Source organism: Schistocerca serialis, chromosome 3 (genome assembly GCF_023864345.2).
Source record: "Schistocerca serialis cubense isolate TAMUIC-IGC-003099 chromosome 3, iqSchSeri2.2, whole genome shotgun sequence".
NCBI lineage: Eukaryota > Metazoa > Arthropoda > Insecta > Orthoptera > Acrididae > Schistocerca > Schistocerca serialis.
The window spans coordinates 445,853,845-445,873,503 of record NC_064640.1 but is presented as its reverse complement, the minus strand read 5'-3'; the positions used below and the strand labels follow the sequence as shown (position 1 = coordinate 445,873,503).

The 19,659-nt window shown below is 39.0% G+C and overlaps 1 protein-coding gene across 2 annotated transcripts in view; it reads right to left on the bottom strand.

The window, feature by feature from the left end:
• LOC126470342 (sodium- and chloride-dependent GABA transporter 1) overlaps nucleotides 1-19,659 on the bottom strand; it is a 381,315-nt gene that overhangs the window by 77,356 nt on the left and 284,300 nt on the right. For both annotated transcript variants that reach the window (XM_050098132.1, XM_050098131.1), the window contains exon 3: nucleotides 2,994-3,095. In XM_050098132.1, coding sequence (XP_049954089.1) covers nucleotides 2,994-3,095 — 102 coding nt within the window. The remainder of the gene's footprint in view (nucleotides 1-2,993; nucleotides 3,096-19,659) is intronic.

The window sequence follows — 19,659 nt, the reverse complement described above, 5'->3', positions numbered from 1 at the left end:
CCATAATCAGCATCATCATCATCATCAACAAGAACAACAGAAATGGTAGTATTAAGTACATTAGCAGCCGCACCAATTACGGCAACAAGCAACTCACCACAGTCCAATGTATGGGTACATCTCGAGAGGTGCAGGAAACCTGTCCTCAAGGAATTTTGGTATCTCACCAGGACATGGGAATTTATATGACAGCACAAAACGTAAATAAAATTGTAACCAGTTTTCACCCTAATCACCTGGAGATTTTAAGTCTAAATGTTCAATGCCTTAGAAATAAATCACTAGAACTTGAGGTAGCAATAAATGGTGCAAACATTGACTGAAGGTGCATTATAGAGCAATGGTTCAGAACTTTTGAACTAAGTATCATTAATATTCATCCATATAAGTTGGCAAGTCAGTATTGTGGAAAAAAATGCCAAAAATGGAGGTGTATGTATCTTTACTAAATCAAATATCAGGTATAAAAGAAGATGTGAAGTTGAATTATTGAGTGTGGAAAATCATTTTGAAGCAGCAGCTATACAGTTGTATGAAATACAGTGAAGAGTCACAGTAATAGCAATATGCAGACCACCTACTGAGGACACAGACATATTCATTAATAAATTAGAAACACTGCTTAGCATTCTTTTTACTGAAAGAGCCACTGTAGTTGTCTGTGGGGATTTCAACATAAATCTTATGAATGAAAGTAGGCTAAAAAATCAATTCCTAAATCTATTATGCAGTTTCAATCTGTTCCACACATACATGAACCCACAAGAATAACCTATAACACAAACAGTTGGATAGATAATATATTTTAAAATGTGCAATCTACAGAAGTAGAGGTAACAAATACTGATTTGGGATTGCCAGACCATAATGCTTTTGTCCTCAAAATTCCTTCAATGCCGCTGCAAGAGAAAAACGTGTACTTCATGTATAAAAGAAAATTTTCTGCTGAAAACTGTGTAGAATTTACAAATATCCTAACTAGTGAGTCTTGGGCAGAAGTGCTGTCCTTAACAAATACAAATGATGCATATAACACTTTTTCTTCAATTTTCATGGGATATTTTGAAATGTGCTTTCCAAAGAAGCTGTCAAGAATCACATCACAATACAAAGCCAAGTTCTTGGATCACAGTTGGCATCAAAACTTCTTGTGGAACTCTAAAGAGACTAAATTCAGAATTGAAGATATCTACAGATCCACAGTTCATAGAATATGTTAAGAATTACAAGAGGGTATATCAAAAAGGAATTGCCAAGGCAAAAGTTATGCAGTTTGGGAAAATATGTCCAAATGTAAATCTTGATCTGTTGTTGGGTGGTAAGGCAATAGACAGAGTGGCATCAACAAAATTGTTGGGGATTCATGTAGATGAAAACCTTAATTTTAATGATCATGTAATGAAACTTATGCAGAAACTTAACTCAGCTTGTTTTGCTCTTAGAATTTTTGCCAATGTCTGTACTGCAGAGGGTGCCAGGATGGCATATTTTGGCTATTTTCAGTCTCTTGCAACATACAGAATAATATTTTGGGGTTCCACCACTTACAATCTAAAACAAATCTTTCTGTTACAGAAGAGGGCTATCCCAGTAATAACACACAGTCATCCACAGACCCTTATTCAACAAGCTTAAAATTCTAACAATACCTTCCTTATACATATATACAAATGTGTTTTATATGTTAGGGCTCACCTTGCAGATTTTCAGACAAATACCGACTTAGATAACTACAATACTCAAAATAGCACGGCACTCCATACTCAGAGAACAAGAAAAAACCACACACACAAATGCATGTGAGCCATGTGGGTAAAAATCTCTACAACATACTGCCAGCCAACATCAGAAAGTTAGAAGATGAAAACAGATTTAAAGTAGAATGTAAAGAATTTCTACTTGAACAATGTTTTTACTCGGTAAATGACCATTTTGGCCAATAAATAATTTTAGTAATGTTTATATTAACGCAAAACTGAAAACACTGTCTTTCATCCCATAAAGTTTCTGTTAATTTTTTAAATCTCATGGACAGCTGTTGGGTGTGGTAAAATCTTTACTGAATTATTGTAGTGAATATAAAGGATTCCTGTTTAGGGAAGACAAAAGTAAAGCCTTAGGGCAAACAGACTACGCAGTTACAATACTGTTAGTATACATGTTTAAAAAGTTGTATTATTGTGTCTCGTATGATGAGGTATTATTCTTTGACCATTTTTTGTACAATTTTGTATGTATCGTTCTTTGTACTACTTAATGTAAAATTTTGTATGTTCCGTTTGCACAGATTGCTTCCCATAAATTGACATGTACTTTTGGACAACATCCATACAACATTTATTGTCTACAGATGGATAAATAAATAAGTAAATAAATATTACAGTTTGGGAGCTTTTGGAGCCAGTTGCTCATTCTTCCAGCAGAAGGATTGAAGGGGAAGGAAGAGGGGTGGAGGAAAAGGTCTGGTAAGTTTTAGGAAAAGTGGTAGAGTCCCCCAGAACCCCGAGTCAGTGGTGACTTACTGGACTCTTTCCTTCCCATTCTGTCCAATAAGTCTCCCCTAAGGGACTTTTCTGAACTCTACCCCGTTTCCTAAACCTCACCAGACCTTTTCCTTCACCTCTCATCTTTCCCCTTCAGCCCTTCTGCCAGAAGAAGTTGCTGCCTCTTCAAGTTTGCACACTGTAGTACCTTGTTATATGTGTGCTTTCTTGCCACCGCTTGGTGAGTAGATTTTTTTATCTATCCAATTACTTATATATAAAAAACAAGACACTTTACCACAGTCATACATCACAGTATGCATAACACCACTCATTGCATTTAACATGAAATAGCAGTGATATTGTCTTTATTTGTAAATTGATTGTTGGTACATGTAGTAATTATATATATATATATATATATATATATATATATATATATATATATATATATATATATATATATATATATATATATATATATATATATATATAACAGTTTCTACTTACCAGAACGAAGTGACATGAAAAAATAAAAGATGGCCCAGGCAAGGATGACAATGTAGTATATGTTCATCCAACAAGACATTACTGCTGCTGCATATCCAATACCTGAAAATACATGCACTGCATTAATTGAGTAATGTAGATGTATTTTTAATATTCCTACACTTTCATTTTATCTACGAATTAGGCCTTAAGAAGCAACTCATTTTGTAGTGTATGACATAAAAAATTAATTTTAATTTGTATGACAGAGTGAGAGTATGGCATGTGCAAAATTATATAACACAAAGATAAAAATTAAGCTGCTCACTCTTGCTCATAACACAAAAAGCTAATTAGAATATTCTCCATTCAAAATTCTAAATCATGCTCTTTAGTGAACAGAATATTTTGTATTAGTCCATCATCTTTGAGGCATGCATCCAGGACATCTTTTGGCTAACAAGCTTACGGCTATTCTCAAGTTGAGCTGCTGGTTTTGTGGGCTCACTGGAAAGCATATTATGAAAGAATGTTACCATAATGTAGAACTGTTGGTTTCTGTGACATATTAAACAGTCATGATAATGATAAAATCAACTAAAATTGTGAAAACTGTGTGTCAAGTGAAGCTTGATTGTTACACTTCATTAAAACACAAAACAGTCACTGAAGTTTTCCCAGTGGATTGAATATTTCATCATCTTTTGGAAATGCATTAGGGATATTATTAATTATTGTTATGATATTTCAACTGGAAACCTTCAGTCATTTTCAAAGTGAATTGCTTGCAAGATTTTAAAATAACTTTTACACAATACAATACTGTATTACAGATCTTTGTATGAGCTGTTTTTAGTCTTGTTGTGTCATCATGATTGTTAAAGGAGTTCTAAAAAAGTGCTATATAGAGAGTGAAAAATATCTATGAGTTACACTTTAATAGAAATTTTTGGAATTTTCTAAGTATGTTTTTGGGATATGAAGTGTACTACTACTTTTTCTTCTTTCCCTTTTGTGGCCTACTATTTCAAATTATTTATCCTATTTGTGGTACTTAGCAGCATTTTGTCAGAGACAGGCTGGGACCCTGGACCAGTGAAGGCACTGATAGATGTGTCTTCAGTTGAAGTATTATGTTTCTACATGGTGGTAGCCATTGTAACAGACAAGGCAAAGTAGTGATAAAGTTGGTGGTCTGTGACCCTTATGGCTGTAGGATGACAAAGTGTACAGCATGGTGGTGAGGACCTGTCAGACTGCATGGGCACTAGCGAATTATACATTTGTTAACTTTGGTTTAAAATTGAATTGCCTTCTCTGCAGAGAGAACAAGGAGGGCTGTGGACACAGCAAACAGAGTGGAATGCACTGACATGCACAGTGCAGCAGTCTCTCGAGACCATAGCAAGATCATCTCAGTTCATGCAGCATGAGCAGTGCTGTGCAGGATAGACAGCCCAGCTGGTGGCAGGCATTGCTCATCTGGCAGTGATACCCAACAGCTCCTTGACACTTATGAATAGAGCAAACTTGTAGACTGCATAGACAGTTCCCCAGTAAGCTTCCAGTAGCTCTGCATAGGACAGTATGGTAGAGCAGAGTTACTGCATGGTCTTTGTACCAGGGGCCCACTCACAAATATGAGACAAGGACACCATCAACTAGCATATCTCCTGAGTACAGTGACAGTGTAATAGTACATCAAGCACCAGCAGTTTGGCTCCCAGTGGCTTCACATCACCAGATGAGATGTTGGCAACTCACAGTGGCCAAGTCCAGCAAACCAGGCTGGCTACTGTCTCGAAGGTAGTAGTCATTTGGCAAACAGTAGTCAGGAGATCACAGATCCTACCTCAATGTTATATCACTGCAACTGGAAGATGTAAGAGCTCAGGACACCAAGTATTTATAGTTGTCTGGCAGAGGCAATGATGTTATTTCTCGATGAGGATGACAAAATGCACCCTCGTTTTGTGGGTTCATCAGCAGTCTTTACTGTGTCTCGGTGTTCCAACTATGGCTTTCAGCTTAGTACTTTTCTGTAATATTGATGGGTTGAAATGTGTTCTTGTGTGGGATTTATATGTTGTTATGGCACCCTGCAACGCTATCAGAATGATGTCATGTTCCTTATACATTGAGCTCATTTTGATTTTGCTGAACTGGCAATTCAGACATCTTGCTCAAGCAATATGTGGTAATGGTCTCAGTGATGTGGCATGATATTGCAGTATAAGCTCTCCTGCCTGTTTATCATTTCAGTTGTGACTCTGTGTGTAAGCCTGCCTTGGCTTGGCTTGGCACTAGTTGGGGAAAAATTCAAAAAATTTTACATTTGCCAACATTATGGGGATTATTTTAGTGATCATGATGTCATAATAATGACTGTTGTTATGAAAGTTAATAAATCTGTCATGAAGGCAAGGAGAGTGTTTCTACTTTAAGAGCAGATGAGCAGTTATAAGCATATCACTTAGACAATAAGCTGACATCATTTAATTCCAGTTTGATGAGTATAGTGGAATTATGGGCAAAGTTGAAACAGACTGTAAATTGTGCTTTTGTTCAGTATGTGTCTATTTAGTGGGCTAAGGATGGAAAAGACCTATTGTGGTTTAACAACAAAATTAAGAAAACTCTGAGGAAGTAAAGACCGATGTACTCTTAAGTCAAAAAAGAACACACAGTGATAAAAAGCAAAGGTTAGGAGAGGTTTGTGCATCTGTGAAAATGTCTATGCACAAAGCATACTGTTACTACTGTCATGTATTAGCAAAAGATCTAGCTGAGAACCTGAGAAAATTCTGATCCTATATAAAATAACTAAGTGGGTCTAAGGATTCCAACTAGCTACTCATTGACCAGCCTCATGTGGCAGTAGAAGACAGCAAAATGAAAGACGAAGTTTTAAATTTCGTGTTTAAAAAATCATTCACACAGGAGGATCATACAACCATAGTATGATTTGACCATCACACAGAGCCTCGTACTGATGACGTTGTCATAAGAGAAAGAACTGAGAGAATTAAAAACAAAAAAGTCACAAGGTCCAGATGGAACCCCAGCTGAGTTTTGCAATGAGTACTCTATAGTATTTGCCCCTTACTCACCTTGTATTTATTGCAAATTTCTCATCCAGTGCAAAGTTTGAAGTGACTGGAAAAAGTGCAGATGACTCCCCTACATAAGAAGGGTAAAAGAACAGACCCACAAAATTACAGACTAATATTTTTAATTTCAGTTTGCTACAAAATTCTAGACATATTCTAATTCAAATATAATAAATTTCTTAGAGACCAAAAACTTTGTCCATGAATCAGCAGGGTTTTAAAAAGCATCACTTGTATGAAAATCAGCTTGCCCTTTTCTCTCTCTTCTTACACCCATGGTAACTGCTGTCTGGGAAAGGGATATGTATTGTTATACAACTCATGATAAATTGGAGAGATGTAGTTTTTTATTTGCTGAAAATTTTTCCTCATCTCATATACTAGATCATACTTAGCTTGATGCAAAAGCTGCAGAAGAGATATTGATGGGTGATCAATATTATGCCTCCTAAAATCCACTTCAATAAACTCAAGATCACGTTTTAGTGAATACTTGAACTGCATGTTAGAGGATTTTCTTTGCTGATTCTACTAATATTCCTCCATCAGATTATGTTTCCTTGAGTGTTTGTAACAACAGTGTCCTGTGTTATTGCCTGACTTTAATTGAATGAAAGTTTTATCTTTTCATTTTAGCCACAGAAAACTTTAGGTTCACCTCCTTCACTGCTTCCATCATGTCGTGAGGAGCAAATACATATTTCAAGTATTTCTTTGCATCATCACACACATTCTCTGTACATATGGCCATGTTCAAGGAACTTGTGATCTATTGCGTCAATATGCTGATTTTGCCTCAAGATGTACATCCATTATTTCAAAACAGGGCATATTTAAATATGCATTGCATATCATTATAAGTAATTTTAAAAAGCATACACATTAAGCTGTTGCACTACTTAAAAAATGCATATTTGAAGCTTCATTAAAGACAGCAGCAGTTCTTCCTTCATCTGCCATTTCACTTGTTCTAGTTGTATTCTAAATGCAGGCATTGGCAAAAGGTCTAAACTTTATCATCACAGAGTGCTGAACTTTGCAGGAAATCACTCTCACTTCATTTACTGTGAAGAGGTTAACAAATGTGTGCTAAGATCATTTTCTTATGAAACATCACTTGCACCCACAGCTACTCAGTTATGCACTGCACAATTTTTTATCATTGAAATGTTCATGAAAGCTGACTCACAAAGTCCTTGTTTTGTTTCTTAGTTCCATGTGGTCCTTGTTGACTTGTTTTACACTAATACAGATTCAGAGTTTTATTACATTGCTCTTTCTCTTCTGTAGTTACACTAGTAATTTCTCATGTTTGACAACTTCCTTTGTCTATTAAGTGGTTTTCCTGCCTCGTGATGACTGGGTGTTGTGTGATGTCCTTGGTTAGATAGGTTTAAGTAGTTCTAGGTTCTAGGGGACTGATAACCATAGATGTTAAGTCCCATAGTGCTCAGAGCCATTTTTTTCTATCAAGTGGTTTTCTTTTATCCACTGTTTTCGTACATCTGGAAGTTTACCTTTGAAACAAAAGTTTCCCTTACATTTTCTTAAAACACTCATTCTTAAAACTATGATTACACAGTTACTCATGGTACAACCATTCAATATGCTGGTTAGTAGCTTCAGTTACCTCTCTTATTTTTCAGCTGATTACAGACTGACTGTGCCTTGCGGGTCCATGCTTTCTTATATGCTTGCAAAACCAACTTCCGTGTGCTCATAAGTACTTTATTATGAACACTGAATCTTGATGATGCCATATGCAGTTTAGATGGTTCTACTTTCATGATAATAGAACCTTGTGATGTTGTAACACTTGCATCTGTCCTCCCTGGTTGAAACAATGTCTCCCTGCATTTGGCTGTGCTTTTAAGAAAAATTACACAACATTTTTTGTTCCCCTAATTATCTGTCTTGCGAGGATCATCAAATTTACCCTGGGCCTCAGGCACACATTTGTGATAAAATTTCAGTTTTGTTGGCTTGATCTCAACCTTACAAATCTTTTTCCTCTTTCTTCTCTTCCTCCCCCCCCCCCCCCCCCCCCTCTCAGAAGGAGATGATGTTGCCACTCCAAGTGGTGACAAATCTGTGTCATTTAGAAATAAATATATCAGTACTACTTCATTATGCACAGCATTCACAACACAACTAACATTATCAATAGCTACCTCTGCATTCTCCATTCATACAACCACTGTCTGCAGGTTCACTCTATATGGCACAAAAACCAGCAGCATGTACTTCCCTGTACAACTGGCACAGGCTCCACAGCCTCAAAACAACAACCATTATCCAACAGCATAGATACTACTCCACCTAAATCAGTATCTCCCATGTTGCTACTGACACAGCCATTTACTTCCACACAGCACACACTTGTTTCATTTGGCACTACAGCTACCTCAGACTCTACATTTTCACAAAAAATTGGGGCTGATACATTTACAGTACTCTCTGTTATTTCCACAATGTCAGTACTTTGCGTATCAAGTAAACTTACAGCAGGAATATCCACAACCTTTGATTCCTGGTACTTGTTCACCTCACCTAGCCTCACACAAGTACTTTTGGACTGTAATTCCTCCTGATTCTTCACAAAGACAGTTTGTTTTACTGCTGGACTACCACCAAGTAACCTATTCTCTCTCTTGCTTACCTAAAGCTGCATTATTAGCATTCATAACCTTTACCATTTTAAGCATACTCGTACTCTTTGCTAGTTGCTTTGAAATCTTCTCCTGGCATTGAGCTACTGCAGCTGATAGAGTTCTAACTGTTTCCTCCAGCTTAGCCCCCAGTGGAGTTGACAATGATGTGTTTGACCCGCTAGCAATCATACAAAACCAAACAAAAGAGAAAAACCCAAAACAATGATGTAGAGACTTAAATACACTACTATATACAAATAGTAATAACTACAGTTTATGCCAGAAGTGCTACTAGTGAGTATCACCACCATATACTTAAAAAGACAATGAGTAAGCAAGGCTCAGAATAAATCACAGTACCCATCGAAAATACTACAAACTGGTACACGCAGTCTTTGAGTTTAATGTGCATTGACTTCCTACATCTTCCACATATCAGTGCAAACAGACACTTGGCCAAAACCTACTGACCCCTCATGATCCCTAAAATCAAGAATACATAAGCTACTGCACTAATCATGCTGCATTGTACTAGTTTGGAAGTATGGGTACTGACAACGATTGATGCCACAGACTTCATTACACTGTCACTGAAATCTGAGGTGACAGCCTGTTCTGACACTAAAATGTAAGGTCATTGGGCTGTGACCCTTGTGGATGCAGCATGATGAAATATGGAGTACAGGGGTGAAGGCGTCAGATGGCATGGACACATATGAGTCACATTAGAAAATTATACATTTATTAGCTTTAGTTTACAACTGAATTGTCTTCTCTGCACCATCAGTGAGGAGGGCTGTGGACACAGCAGGCAAAGTGGAAGATGCAGATTCACATAGCTCAGCAGTCTCTCAAGGCCATCAGTGAGGTCATGGCAGCTCACGCAGCTGATGGTAGGCATTTAACTCATCTGATGATGATGCCTAACAGTTTGATGATGCTTTTGACTAGGGCATACATGTGGACCTCATAGGTAATGCTCCAATAAGGTTCCAGCAGCTCTGCTTTGGATGGCAATGATAGTGCTGAGTTATGATGTGGCCTCTGCACTGGAGGAAGACCATGGATACCTGTGTCAACCCATAGCTGTGAGTTGGGTGTGCCAGCAACTAGTGTGCCTCCCAAATACAGTGACATTGTGATAGTGCATCAAGTGCCATCAGCTTGGCTCTTAGTGAGCCAGTGGTAGAAAGTTCCGAGTCTTCACATCAGCATATGAGAGGTTGACATTTCACAGCAGCTAAATCCAGAAGGCCAGGCTGGCTACAATCTTTATTATAGTAGTCATCTGGTGAACAGTAGTCAGCACTTCACAGCTCCTGTCTCAATGCTGGTGCACTGAAACTGGAAGATAGAGGGGCACAGAAACTTGTGTATTTATATGTGTCTGGCAGAAGCAATGATGTTATGTTTTGGCAAGCACGACCAAATGTGGCCTGGGTTCATCAGCAGTCTTCACCGCTCCTTGGTGTCTCAGCTGTGGCTTTCAGCTCTTCAGCTTGGCGTTTTTATGTGATATCAGTGGGCTGAAACATATTCTTGTGTAAGATTTATATGTTCTTATTGAACCTTGCAGTGCTGTCAGAATCATGTCATGTTCCTTCCACAGTGAGGTCATCTTTCTAAAGTGTCAACTTTGATTTCTCACTCAAGTAGGGTATGACAATGGACTCAGTTGCTGCAATTTTGCACTTGAGCCTGCCTTGGCTTGGACCAGCACTGGCTGGGGAAAACTATAAAAATTTCTACATTCACTGAGTATATCTTTCTATGGTGCAACAGCAGTATCTTGTTATATCTTCAAGTGGTACTTTCATTGTAATTTGGGAAGCTTTTTCTGTCTTCTCTTCATTTGAAAGTGACAACCTGATGATGGAATTCTTGCTAATTACATAAGTTTTACGAAAAGTGATAAGTTACACACTAGTAAATGGCTGTATGTGTATGTGTAAATAGTGTTATGTATCAGATTTGGTGGCACAGTCAGTAAGTACCATAACAAAATTTTCTTTCTTTTTTTTTCACTTATTGCTTCTTTCAGGTCTGGCAATTTATTCATTGACTCATTGATTTTTATTTGGTCCCATTTGATAATATTACATACAGAGTGTGTACATCTGATGTAGTACAAGTCAGCTTAATACAATATCTTAAAATATTTAGTCCACATATATAAAGAGTTGAATTGGCAATAATGATAGTAATGTTGCAAGCATTTTTCTCTCAAGTAATATTTAGGTCTTAAAGTTATTTGCATACTGCAAACCACAATACTTTCAAGTTATTACAGTACATACATACAAATAATAATAGTATTCCACATTCGTTACACTTACACTCCTCTGCACTACAAAATTCTTTTTCCATTAAGTAATTCTTTGGAAGTTTATGGAATGTCTTTTTACTCCTATTGTCCTGAAGACTCTTAGGAAGATGCCTTACCAGTTGTACACCAGAGTACTGAGGACCTTTTCCAGTAGTTCTCAGTCTGTGTGGTATACTTCTCAACTGATCTTTATTTCTTGTGTCACGTGAATCAACATCTGCATTTTCTTCTTCTTTGGTTAATGAAATTATTGTTCTGTATATGTACATGGATGGAAATGTCAATATCTTTAGATTATGGAAAGTCCATTTGTTTTTTATTCATATTGGTCCTAATGGTCATTTTTTACAATACAAAAGTTATTTTTGTACTATTGCTGCTGGAGTTCTCCAAACAGTAAATCCATACTGTGAATATATTTCAGAGCATGATACACTGTACAAATAAGTTGTTTCTTGGCATAATATGCAGGCTGTTTCATAGTAAATATTACAGTGCTTAACCTACCACAGACATTGTCTATATGTTGTTTCCATTGGAGCTTATTGTCAACTGTAATTCTCAAACACTTGTGACTGGTATAGAGTCCATGTAAAACTGGATACGCCACTTCTAAGGTCAGAAGAAGGCATGGGCATACAAAAGGCAACAGGATCTTACCGGTGGCAGTTAAATTCATTTATTACAGTGTGCTATGCATCTACATCCATACTATGCAAACCTATATGAAGTACATGGCAAAAGGTACATTCCATTTTGTGAGAGGTACTACTGAATCATATATTATTCCTCCTGTACTATATACATATATAACACAGGAAGAATGACTGCCTAAATCTCTCTGTGTGTGCTGCAGCTAGTCTAATCTTGTCATAGCGATCCTTATTGGAGTGATATGTATGGGGTTGCCACATAAGACTTCAAATGTATTTATACGTCACCAATAAACTTATCATCAAATCACACAAACCTATCTGTTGATCTGACAACAACTATCCAGAATAAGAAAATCCTCCAGAAGAGTGAGTGATCCTTAATTTTTGATATGAAATTACTTGCTACTTAGTATATGAAATGCAAAATTTACTCAAAATTTATTTAAGTTGAAGTTCATGTATGTCATCTACATGCAATAGGTTAATAGGTGTTTCACATAGAGTAGAGAAGTGTTACGAGTGAAGTTAGGTAAACATTTTCGAAAGTTATCTTGAATATTTTTGTCAGAAACTAGAAACCAGAAACAAATTTTATACAAAAGCATTTAGGATTAAATTAAAGACCAGAAATTAATCATAAGCAACAAATGACAGAACATATCATGAACAGGTTGTAGAAAATGTTACAAATGATGGCAAAGCTTAATCACAAACCACGTATACAGAATGTGTCAAATTCCTGATGGATAGAAAGAAAAATTGAAGTCACATTGAATGAACATCCTTATGGTTTCAGGGAGGGGAAAGGTACCAGAGAAGCAATTCAATTTTGACAATGTCTTTCACAATGAAAACAGTCTCAAAAAAAATAAAAATACCTTCTTAGCTTCTGTGGACCTACCAAAAGCCTTCAAAAATACTGAATGGAAAGAGACTGAGGGCCTGATGGAATCCCTGCCATGTTCTGCACCAAATTTTGGGGCTGACTTAGCACGGCTTTTAACTGTAAGCTACTGTGGACCCCTTGAACAAAAACCTGTACCCAGTAGTTGAAAGAAAGTAAAGGTCATAACAAGAACAGTAGAAGTGATCCACAAATCCACTATCCAGTGCCCTTAACATCCATTTGTTGTACAATCTTAGAACATAATCTGAACTGAAACATAACAGAACATGTCAAAAAGTATGGATCCGAAAACATCCACCCATGCTGAAACCATGCATCAGGGCAGTCAGGCAGATGCAGTATTTCTCTAGCACTTGACTCAGTTCCCACATCTATGCTTATGATCAACAGGATGAGGTATAAAGCGAAATTTGTGTGTGGACTGAGAATTTTTTGTGACGAAGGGCACAGCATGTCATCTTGGATTTAGAATCATTGATACATGTAAAAATAACTTTGAGTGTGCCTCAAGAAAATGTATTGGGAACTCTGCTGTTCGTGTTGTATATTAATCAGCTCACAGGCATTATTAATAGTGACCTCAGACTTTTTGCAGATGATGTAGTAAATGACCTACCACTTGCTACTGATGTTCATTCAGTCTAATTTGCTGATGATACATCAGTTCTAATTGAAAATGAGGTATCTGAAAATATTCCAGAAAAAGCCAAAAATACTTTAGAAAAACTTGAATCTTGGTTCTATCAAAATGGACTAAAACTAAATGTAACTAAAACCAAAATGATGCAATTTGAAGCTAAATCAGTAGAAAGGAGTGAAATAAGGATAACTTGCAATGATCAGGATATCACAGAAGCAAACCACGTGAAGTTCTTAGGCCTAAATATTGACAAAAATTTAAATTGGAAGGTACACATAGATTACTTAGCAAATAAACTGAACAACTTAGCATTTGCAATGTGTATTTTGTCAGGTGCCACAAAATGGATACCAGAAAGATAGTTTATCACTGCTACTTTGAGTCAGTTATTTGTTATGGCATAATCTTCATTCAGCAAATGTTACTAGGCTCCTAGTATTACTAAAGAAAGTAATTAGAAACATGTGTGTTGCAAAACAAAACAAAAAAAAAAAATAGGGAATCCTGTAGACCACTGTTAAAAAATTTAAAAATACTCTCTATCCCCTCACTTTACATATATGAGATGGTGGTGTTCCTATATAAAAATCAACATACACTAGACACTTTCTGTTTTGACCACAACTACAGCACTCGCCACAGAGGTAGCTTCAAACTTCCAACACATCATTTAAAACTTTATGCCCAAATGCCAGAGTATATGGGGTTAAAAATTTTCAATAAAATAAAAGGCAGTAATATATTTAAAATGGAGATTGGTTCACTGAGAAGATTGCTCTTTACTCTTCTGGTGGAAAAGTGTTATTATTCTGTCGATGAATTCATTGAGGACAGCGTCACAGTCTGAACACAGGGATTGTATTACATGTATTATTTTATGTACATGTGTAGCTGTAACTTAGAAATGTAACATATAATGTAAACTTTTGTATTTCTCTTAAAAAAGTGAAAAAAGTTTCTTTTGTAAACCTTGACATGTCTCCTGTACATCAAATCAAATGATTTGAAAATTGTACGTAATGAGATGAATAAATCACATATCACATATCTATAATGAATTACAATCTGAAAAAAGCTGCAGAAATATTCAGTCGGATTTTAATAAGATTTAAAAGTTGTGTAAAGATTGGCAACTTGTTTTGATTGTTCAAAAATATAAAATTTTGCACTTCACAAAACAAAGAACCATAGTATCTCTGGTATCAGGTTGTGCCGAAGTTGAATGCCCGCTGGAGGAAATGGGTCTCGATGGAAGACAGACAGTGTCACCACAGCACTGCAGTCGGCTAGTGAGTGTGCCACCACCTCGCCACATGAATACACTGGCCAATAGTGTCCCTCGTGGCTGGCATAAATACTGCTGCACCTCGACTGCTCAGGCAGTCTTGTGCTACATCTGACAGCATGAGTTACTATCTCCACTATACTACTGTTTACTCACCAACAACTTCACTTTGGTATTGGTTTTCTCTTTGGCCTCGATTTTGATTGTGGCTGGTACTTGACCTGTTGACAGCATTGTGTCGAAGGTTTGTTACACTTTGTTGTTGTCTAGGTTGCTACTGACTTGCTCTTTTTGTGTTCAATCAGCTTTGTAGCTCTACTCTGGCGTGGGTTTCAGCCTCATCTGCAGGTGGTCTTTGCACCTTGCATCATCATCGTTTCTCTCTTGTGTTCCTGACGTGTGCACCTATATCGAGCTACTCGTGGATATAGCAATTGGTTATGAGGAAAAAGGAAGTCGTTTCATAGCATGGAAGCTAAATTGGGGAGCCTGCTCGAGCAACAGCAGCAGCTGATCCACCAGCAGCAGATACAGACGGACTTGTTACGAACGTCACTTCAGCTCTTGGCAGACAAACTTCGTTGCAGGAGGTGCTTGTGTCCCAGGAAATGGCGCCCCCTGCACTCGACACCACGTGCCTTCCTCCGTCGTTTCCTCCTTTCAGTAACACTACGGAGGACTGGAACACATATGTGCATCGACTGAAGCAACATTTCACTGCGTTTCAAGTCACGGACTTCAACCTTCCCTCGATATGTTGGCAAAAATACTTGTTCAAAACCGGTAGTAGGCAGAAAACATCTTCCAAGATTGTCCTAAATGCTTTCTCCGAAAATTATTTCGAGCAGTTAGTCCACGAACCCACGCAAATTGTAAATGGTTGTGAAAACACAGTTGACCTCTTAGCCACAAACAATCCAGAGCTAATAGAGAGCATCATGACTGATACAGGGATTAGTGATCACAAGGTCATTGTAGCTAGTGTGGTGTCACCGCCAGACACCACACTTGCTAGGTGGTAGAATTTAAATCGGCCGCGGTCCGGTAGTATACGTCGGACCCGCGTGTCGCCACCATCAGTGATTGCAGACCGAGCGCCGCCACACGGCAGGTCTAGAGAGACGTCCTAGCACTCGCCCCAGTTGTACAGCCGACTTTGCTAGCGATGGTTCACTGACAAATTACGCTCTCATTTGCCGAGACGATGGTTAGCATAGCCTTCAGCTACGTCATTTGCTACGACCTAGCAAGGCGCCATTATCAACTGCTATTTATCTTGTGATGCATGTACCGTCAAACCGATGTTCACCAATTATGGATTAAAGTTAAGTATTCCAGAAACTACGTACTATTTTTGCTACTATAAAGACCTTGTCATTTTCCAGACCTCACGCCATCCTGCGTGAGCTTAAACGCGTGCCTTTCGGCTACCTCCTAGTGGCTTGGGTGTCTTGCCAAGTCACAACAGCTAGGCTCAAACCGTTTCTTCCAAATCCACCAGAAACAAACGCAAAATAATTTTATTTAAAAAAGCGGATAAAGTGTCACTAGAAGTCTTCCTAAGAGACAATCTCTATTCCTTCCGAACTGACTATGCAAATGTAGACGAGATGTGGCTCAAATTCAAAGATATAGTAGCAACAGCAATTGAGAGATTCATACCTCATAAATTGGTAAGAGATGGAACTGATCCCCCATGGTACAAAAAACAGGTCCGAACGCTGTTGTAGAGGCAACGGAAAAAGCATGCGAAGTTCAGAAGAACGCGAAATCCCGAAGATTGGCTAAAATTTACAGACGCGCGAAGTTTGGCACGGACTTCAATGCGAGATGCCTTTAATAGGTTCCACAACGAAACATTGTCTCGAAATTTGGTAGAAAATCCGAAGAAATTCTGGTCGTATGTAACGTACACAAGCAGCAAGACGCAGTCAATACCTTCGCTGCGCAGTGCCGATGGTACTGTTACCGACGACTGTGCCGCTAAAGCGGATTTATTGAAAGCAGTTTTCCGAAATTCCTTCACCAGGGAAGACGAATGGAATATTCCAGAATTTGAAACACGAACAGCTGCTAGCATGAGTTTCTTAGAAGTAGATACCTTAGGGGTTGCGAAGCAACTCAAATCGCTTGATACGGGCAAGTCTTCAGGTCCAGATTGTATACCGATTAGGTTACTTTCAGATTACGCTGATACAATAGCTCCCTACTTAGCAATCATATACAACCGCTCGCTCACCGATAGATCTGTACCTACAGATTGGAAAATTGCGCAGGTCGCACCAGTGTTTATGAAGAGTAGTAGGAGTAATCCATCGAACTACAGATCTATATCATTGACGTCGGTTTGCAGTAGGGTTTTGGAACATATACTATATTCAAACATTATGAATCACCTCGAAGGGAACGACCTATTGATACGTAATCAGCATGGTTTCAGAAAACAACGTTCTTGTGCAACGCAGCTAGCTCTTTATTCGCATGAAGTAATGGCCGCTATCAACAGGGGATCTCAAGTTGATTCCGTATTTCTAGAGTCTGGAAAGCTTTTGACACCGTTCCTCACAAGCGACTTCTAATCAAGCTGCGGGCCAATGGGGTATTGTCTCAGTTGTGCGACTGGATTCGTGATTTCCTGTGAGGAAGGTTGTAGTTCGTAGTAATAGACGGCAAATCATCGAGTAAAATTGAAGTGATATCAGGTGTTCCCCAGGGAAGCGTCCTGGGACCTCTGCTGTTCCTGATCTATATAAATGACCTGAGTGACAATCTGAGCAGTTCTCTTAGGTTGTTCGCAGATGATGCTGTAATTTACCATCTAGTAAGGTAATCCGAAGACCAGTATCAGTTGCAAAGCGATTTAGAATAGATTGCTGTATGGTATGGCAGGTGGCAGTTGACGCTAAATAACGAAAAGTGTGAGGTGATCCACATGAGTTCCAAAAGAAATCCGTTGGAATTCGATTACTCGATAGCCGACCGCGGTGGTCTCGCGGTTTTAGGCGCGCATTCCGGAACCGTGCGACTGCTACGGTGACAGGTTCGAATCCTGCCTCGGGCATGGATGTGTGTGATGTCCTTAGGTTAGTTAGGTTTAAGTAGTTCTAAGTTCTAGGGGACTGATGACCACAGATGTTAAGTCCCATAGTGCTCAGAGCCATTTTTGATTACTCGATAAATAGTACAATTCTCAAACCTGTCAATTCAACTAAGTACCTGGGTGTTAAAATTACGAACAACTTCAGTTTGAAAGATTACATAGATAATATTGTGGGGAAGGCGAGCCAAAGGATGCGTTTCATTGGCAGGACACTTAGAAGATGCAACAAGTCCACTAAAGAGACAGCTGTTCGTCCTCTGTTAGAATATTGCTGCGTGGTGTGGGATCCTTACCAGGTGGGATTGACGGAGGACATCGAAAGGGTGCAAAAAAGAGCAGCTCGTTGTGTATTATCACGGATTAGGGGAGAGAGTGTGGCAGATATGATATGCGAGTTGGGATGGAAGTCATTAAAGCAAAGACGTTTTTCGTCGCGGCGAGATCTATTTACGAAATTTCAGTCACCAACTTTCTCTTCCGAATGCGAAAATGTTTTGTTGAGCCCAACCTACATAGGTAGGAATGATCGTCAAAATAAAATAAGAGAAATTAGAGCTCGAACAGAAAGGTTTAGGTGTTCGTTTTTCCCGCGCGCTGTTCGGGAGTGGAATGGTAGAGAGATAGTATGATTGTGGATCGATGAACCCTCTGCCAAGCACTTAAATGTGAATTGCAGAGTAATCATGTAGATGTAGATGTAGATTCCTCCTCACGGGAAGTTTTCGATTGTGGCAACTTACAAACACATTACTCGGCTTTTGGCGTTCCTTATCGTTGACCATCCATCGGCTTCCAACATTTTTGGCCTTGACTCCTTCACATTGTTTGGATTCTCTGTCTCGGATGAAGTCAAGGGGGTATCCACTGCAGTCCCTTTCTAGGAACTGGACGACCTCTGCATGGCGTTTTAGTCTCTTTTTCAACCGGATTTGGGATGTGCCTCAGACTTTCAGGCACGCATCACCCTTTGGCTGGAAGCCACGTCTCGTTTTACCGCGCCAAACCGATTCCGGTGGCCTTATGGACTACCGAGAAGCAGGAACTCGATCGTTTGCAAGCAGCCTGGGTTGACGAACCTGTCAAATTCAGTGCACGGGACACACCCGGAAGCCGCATGTGTCTCCTCACTTGTGTGGAGATTTCAAGACGATCATGAATGCCCAGTCGCAGGTGAAACCTATCCTATTCCCTGGCAAGAAGACCTCGCAAAAATGACTGGGAGGGAGGGGGGGGGGGCAGGGCGGGGAATTTTTTTCCAAGGATCGACCTTGCTGATGTGTACCTGCAGCTACCTTTAGATGAGACATCTCAGAAAATTGTTGTCCTTAACACACCATTTGGGTTGTATAAGTACAAGCGTCCTCTTTGGCATTTCCTCAGCCCCTGCAATATTCCACGGATTTCTGGAACAATTGGTACAGCATATTTTGGCTTGCGTCAATTACTTGGATGATCTTATTGTCACAGGATCCTCCCGCTAGGAGCATTTGGACAACCTCCGCACCCTGTTCACGGACCTGCAGGATGCAGGCCTGCATTATCTTTTGGAGAAGTGCAGACTTTTTCAGCCAGGAGTGGAGTACTTGGGGCATTGGCTCTCTAAAGAGGGAATCTGGCCTACTAATCAGAACACTGCCACAGTCACTTCCTTACCTCACCCTTTCAACTTACCTAATCACAAGCATTTTTGGGCAAGCTCAACTATTATGCTAAATTCTTACCTCAGGCAGCCCACAATGCACAACCTCTCAATTAGTTGCTTAAAGAGTGGGTCCCTTATACCAAGACTCCAGCCTGTGAATAGGTTTCTGTCAAACTGGAAACAATGCTGCGTAAACAACTGCCTTACACTCGATTCTACCAATAGCCCATTGGCTATGGCAGACGATATGTTTGCCTACGATATCGGGGCAGTCTTGGCACACAGGAATGGGGATGGTTCCAAACAGCCTATAGCATATACATCCAAGACTCTGACCATGGCACAGAGCAACTATTCCCAGATCAGAAAG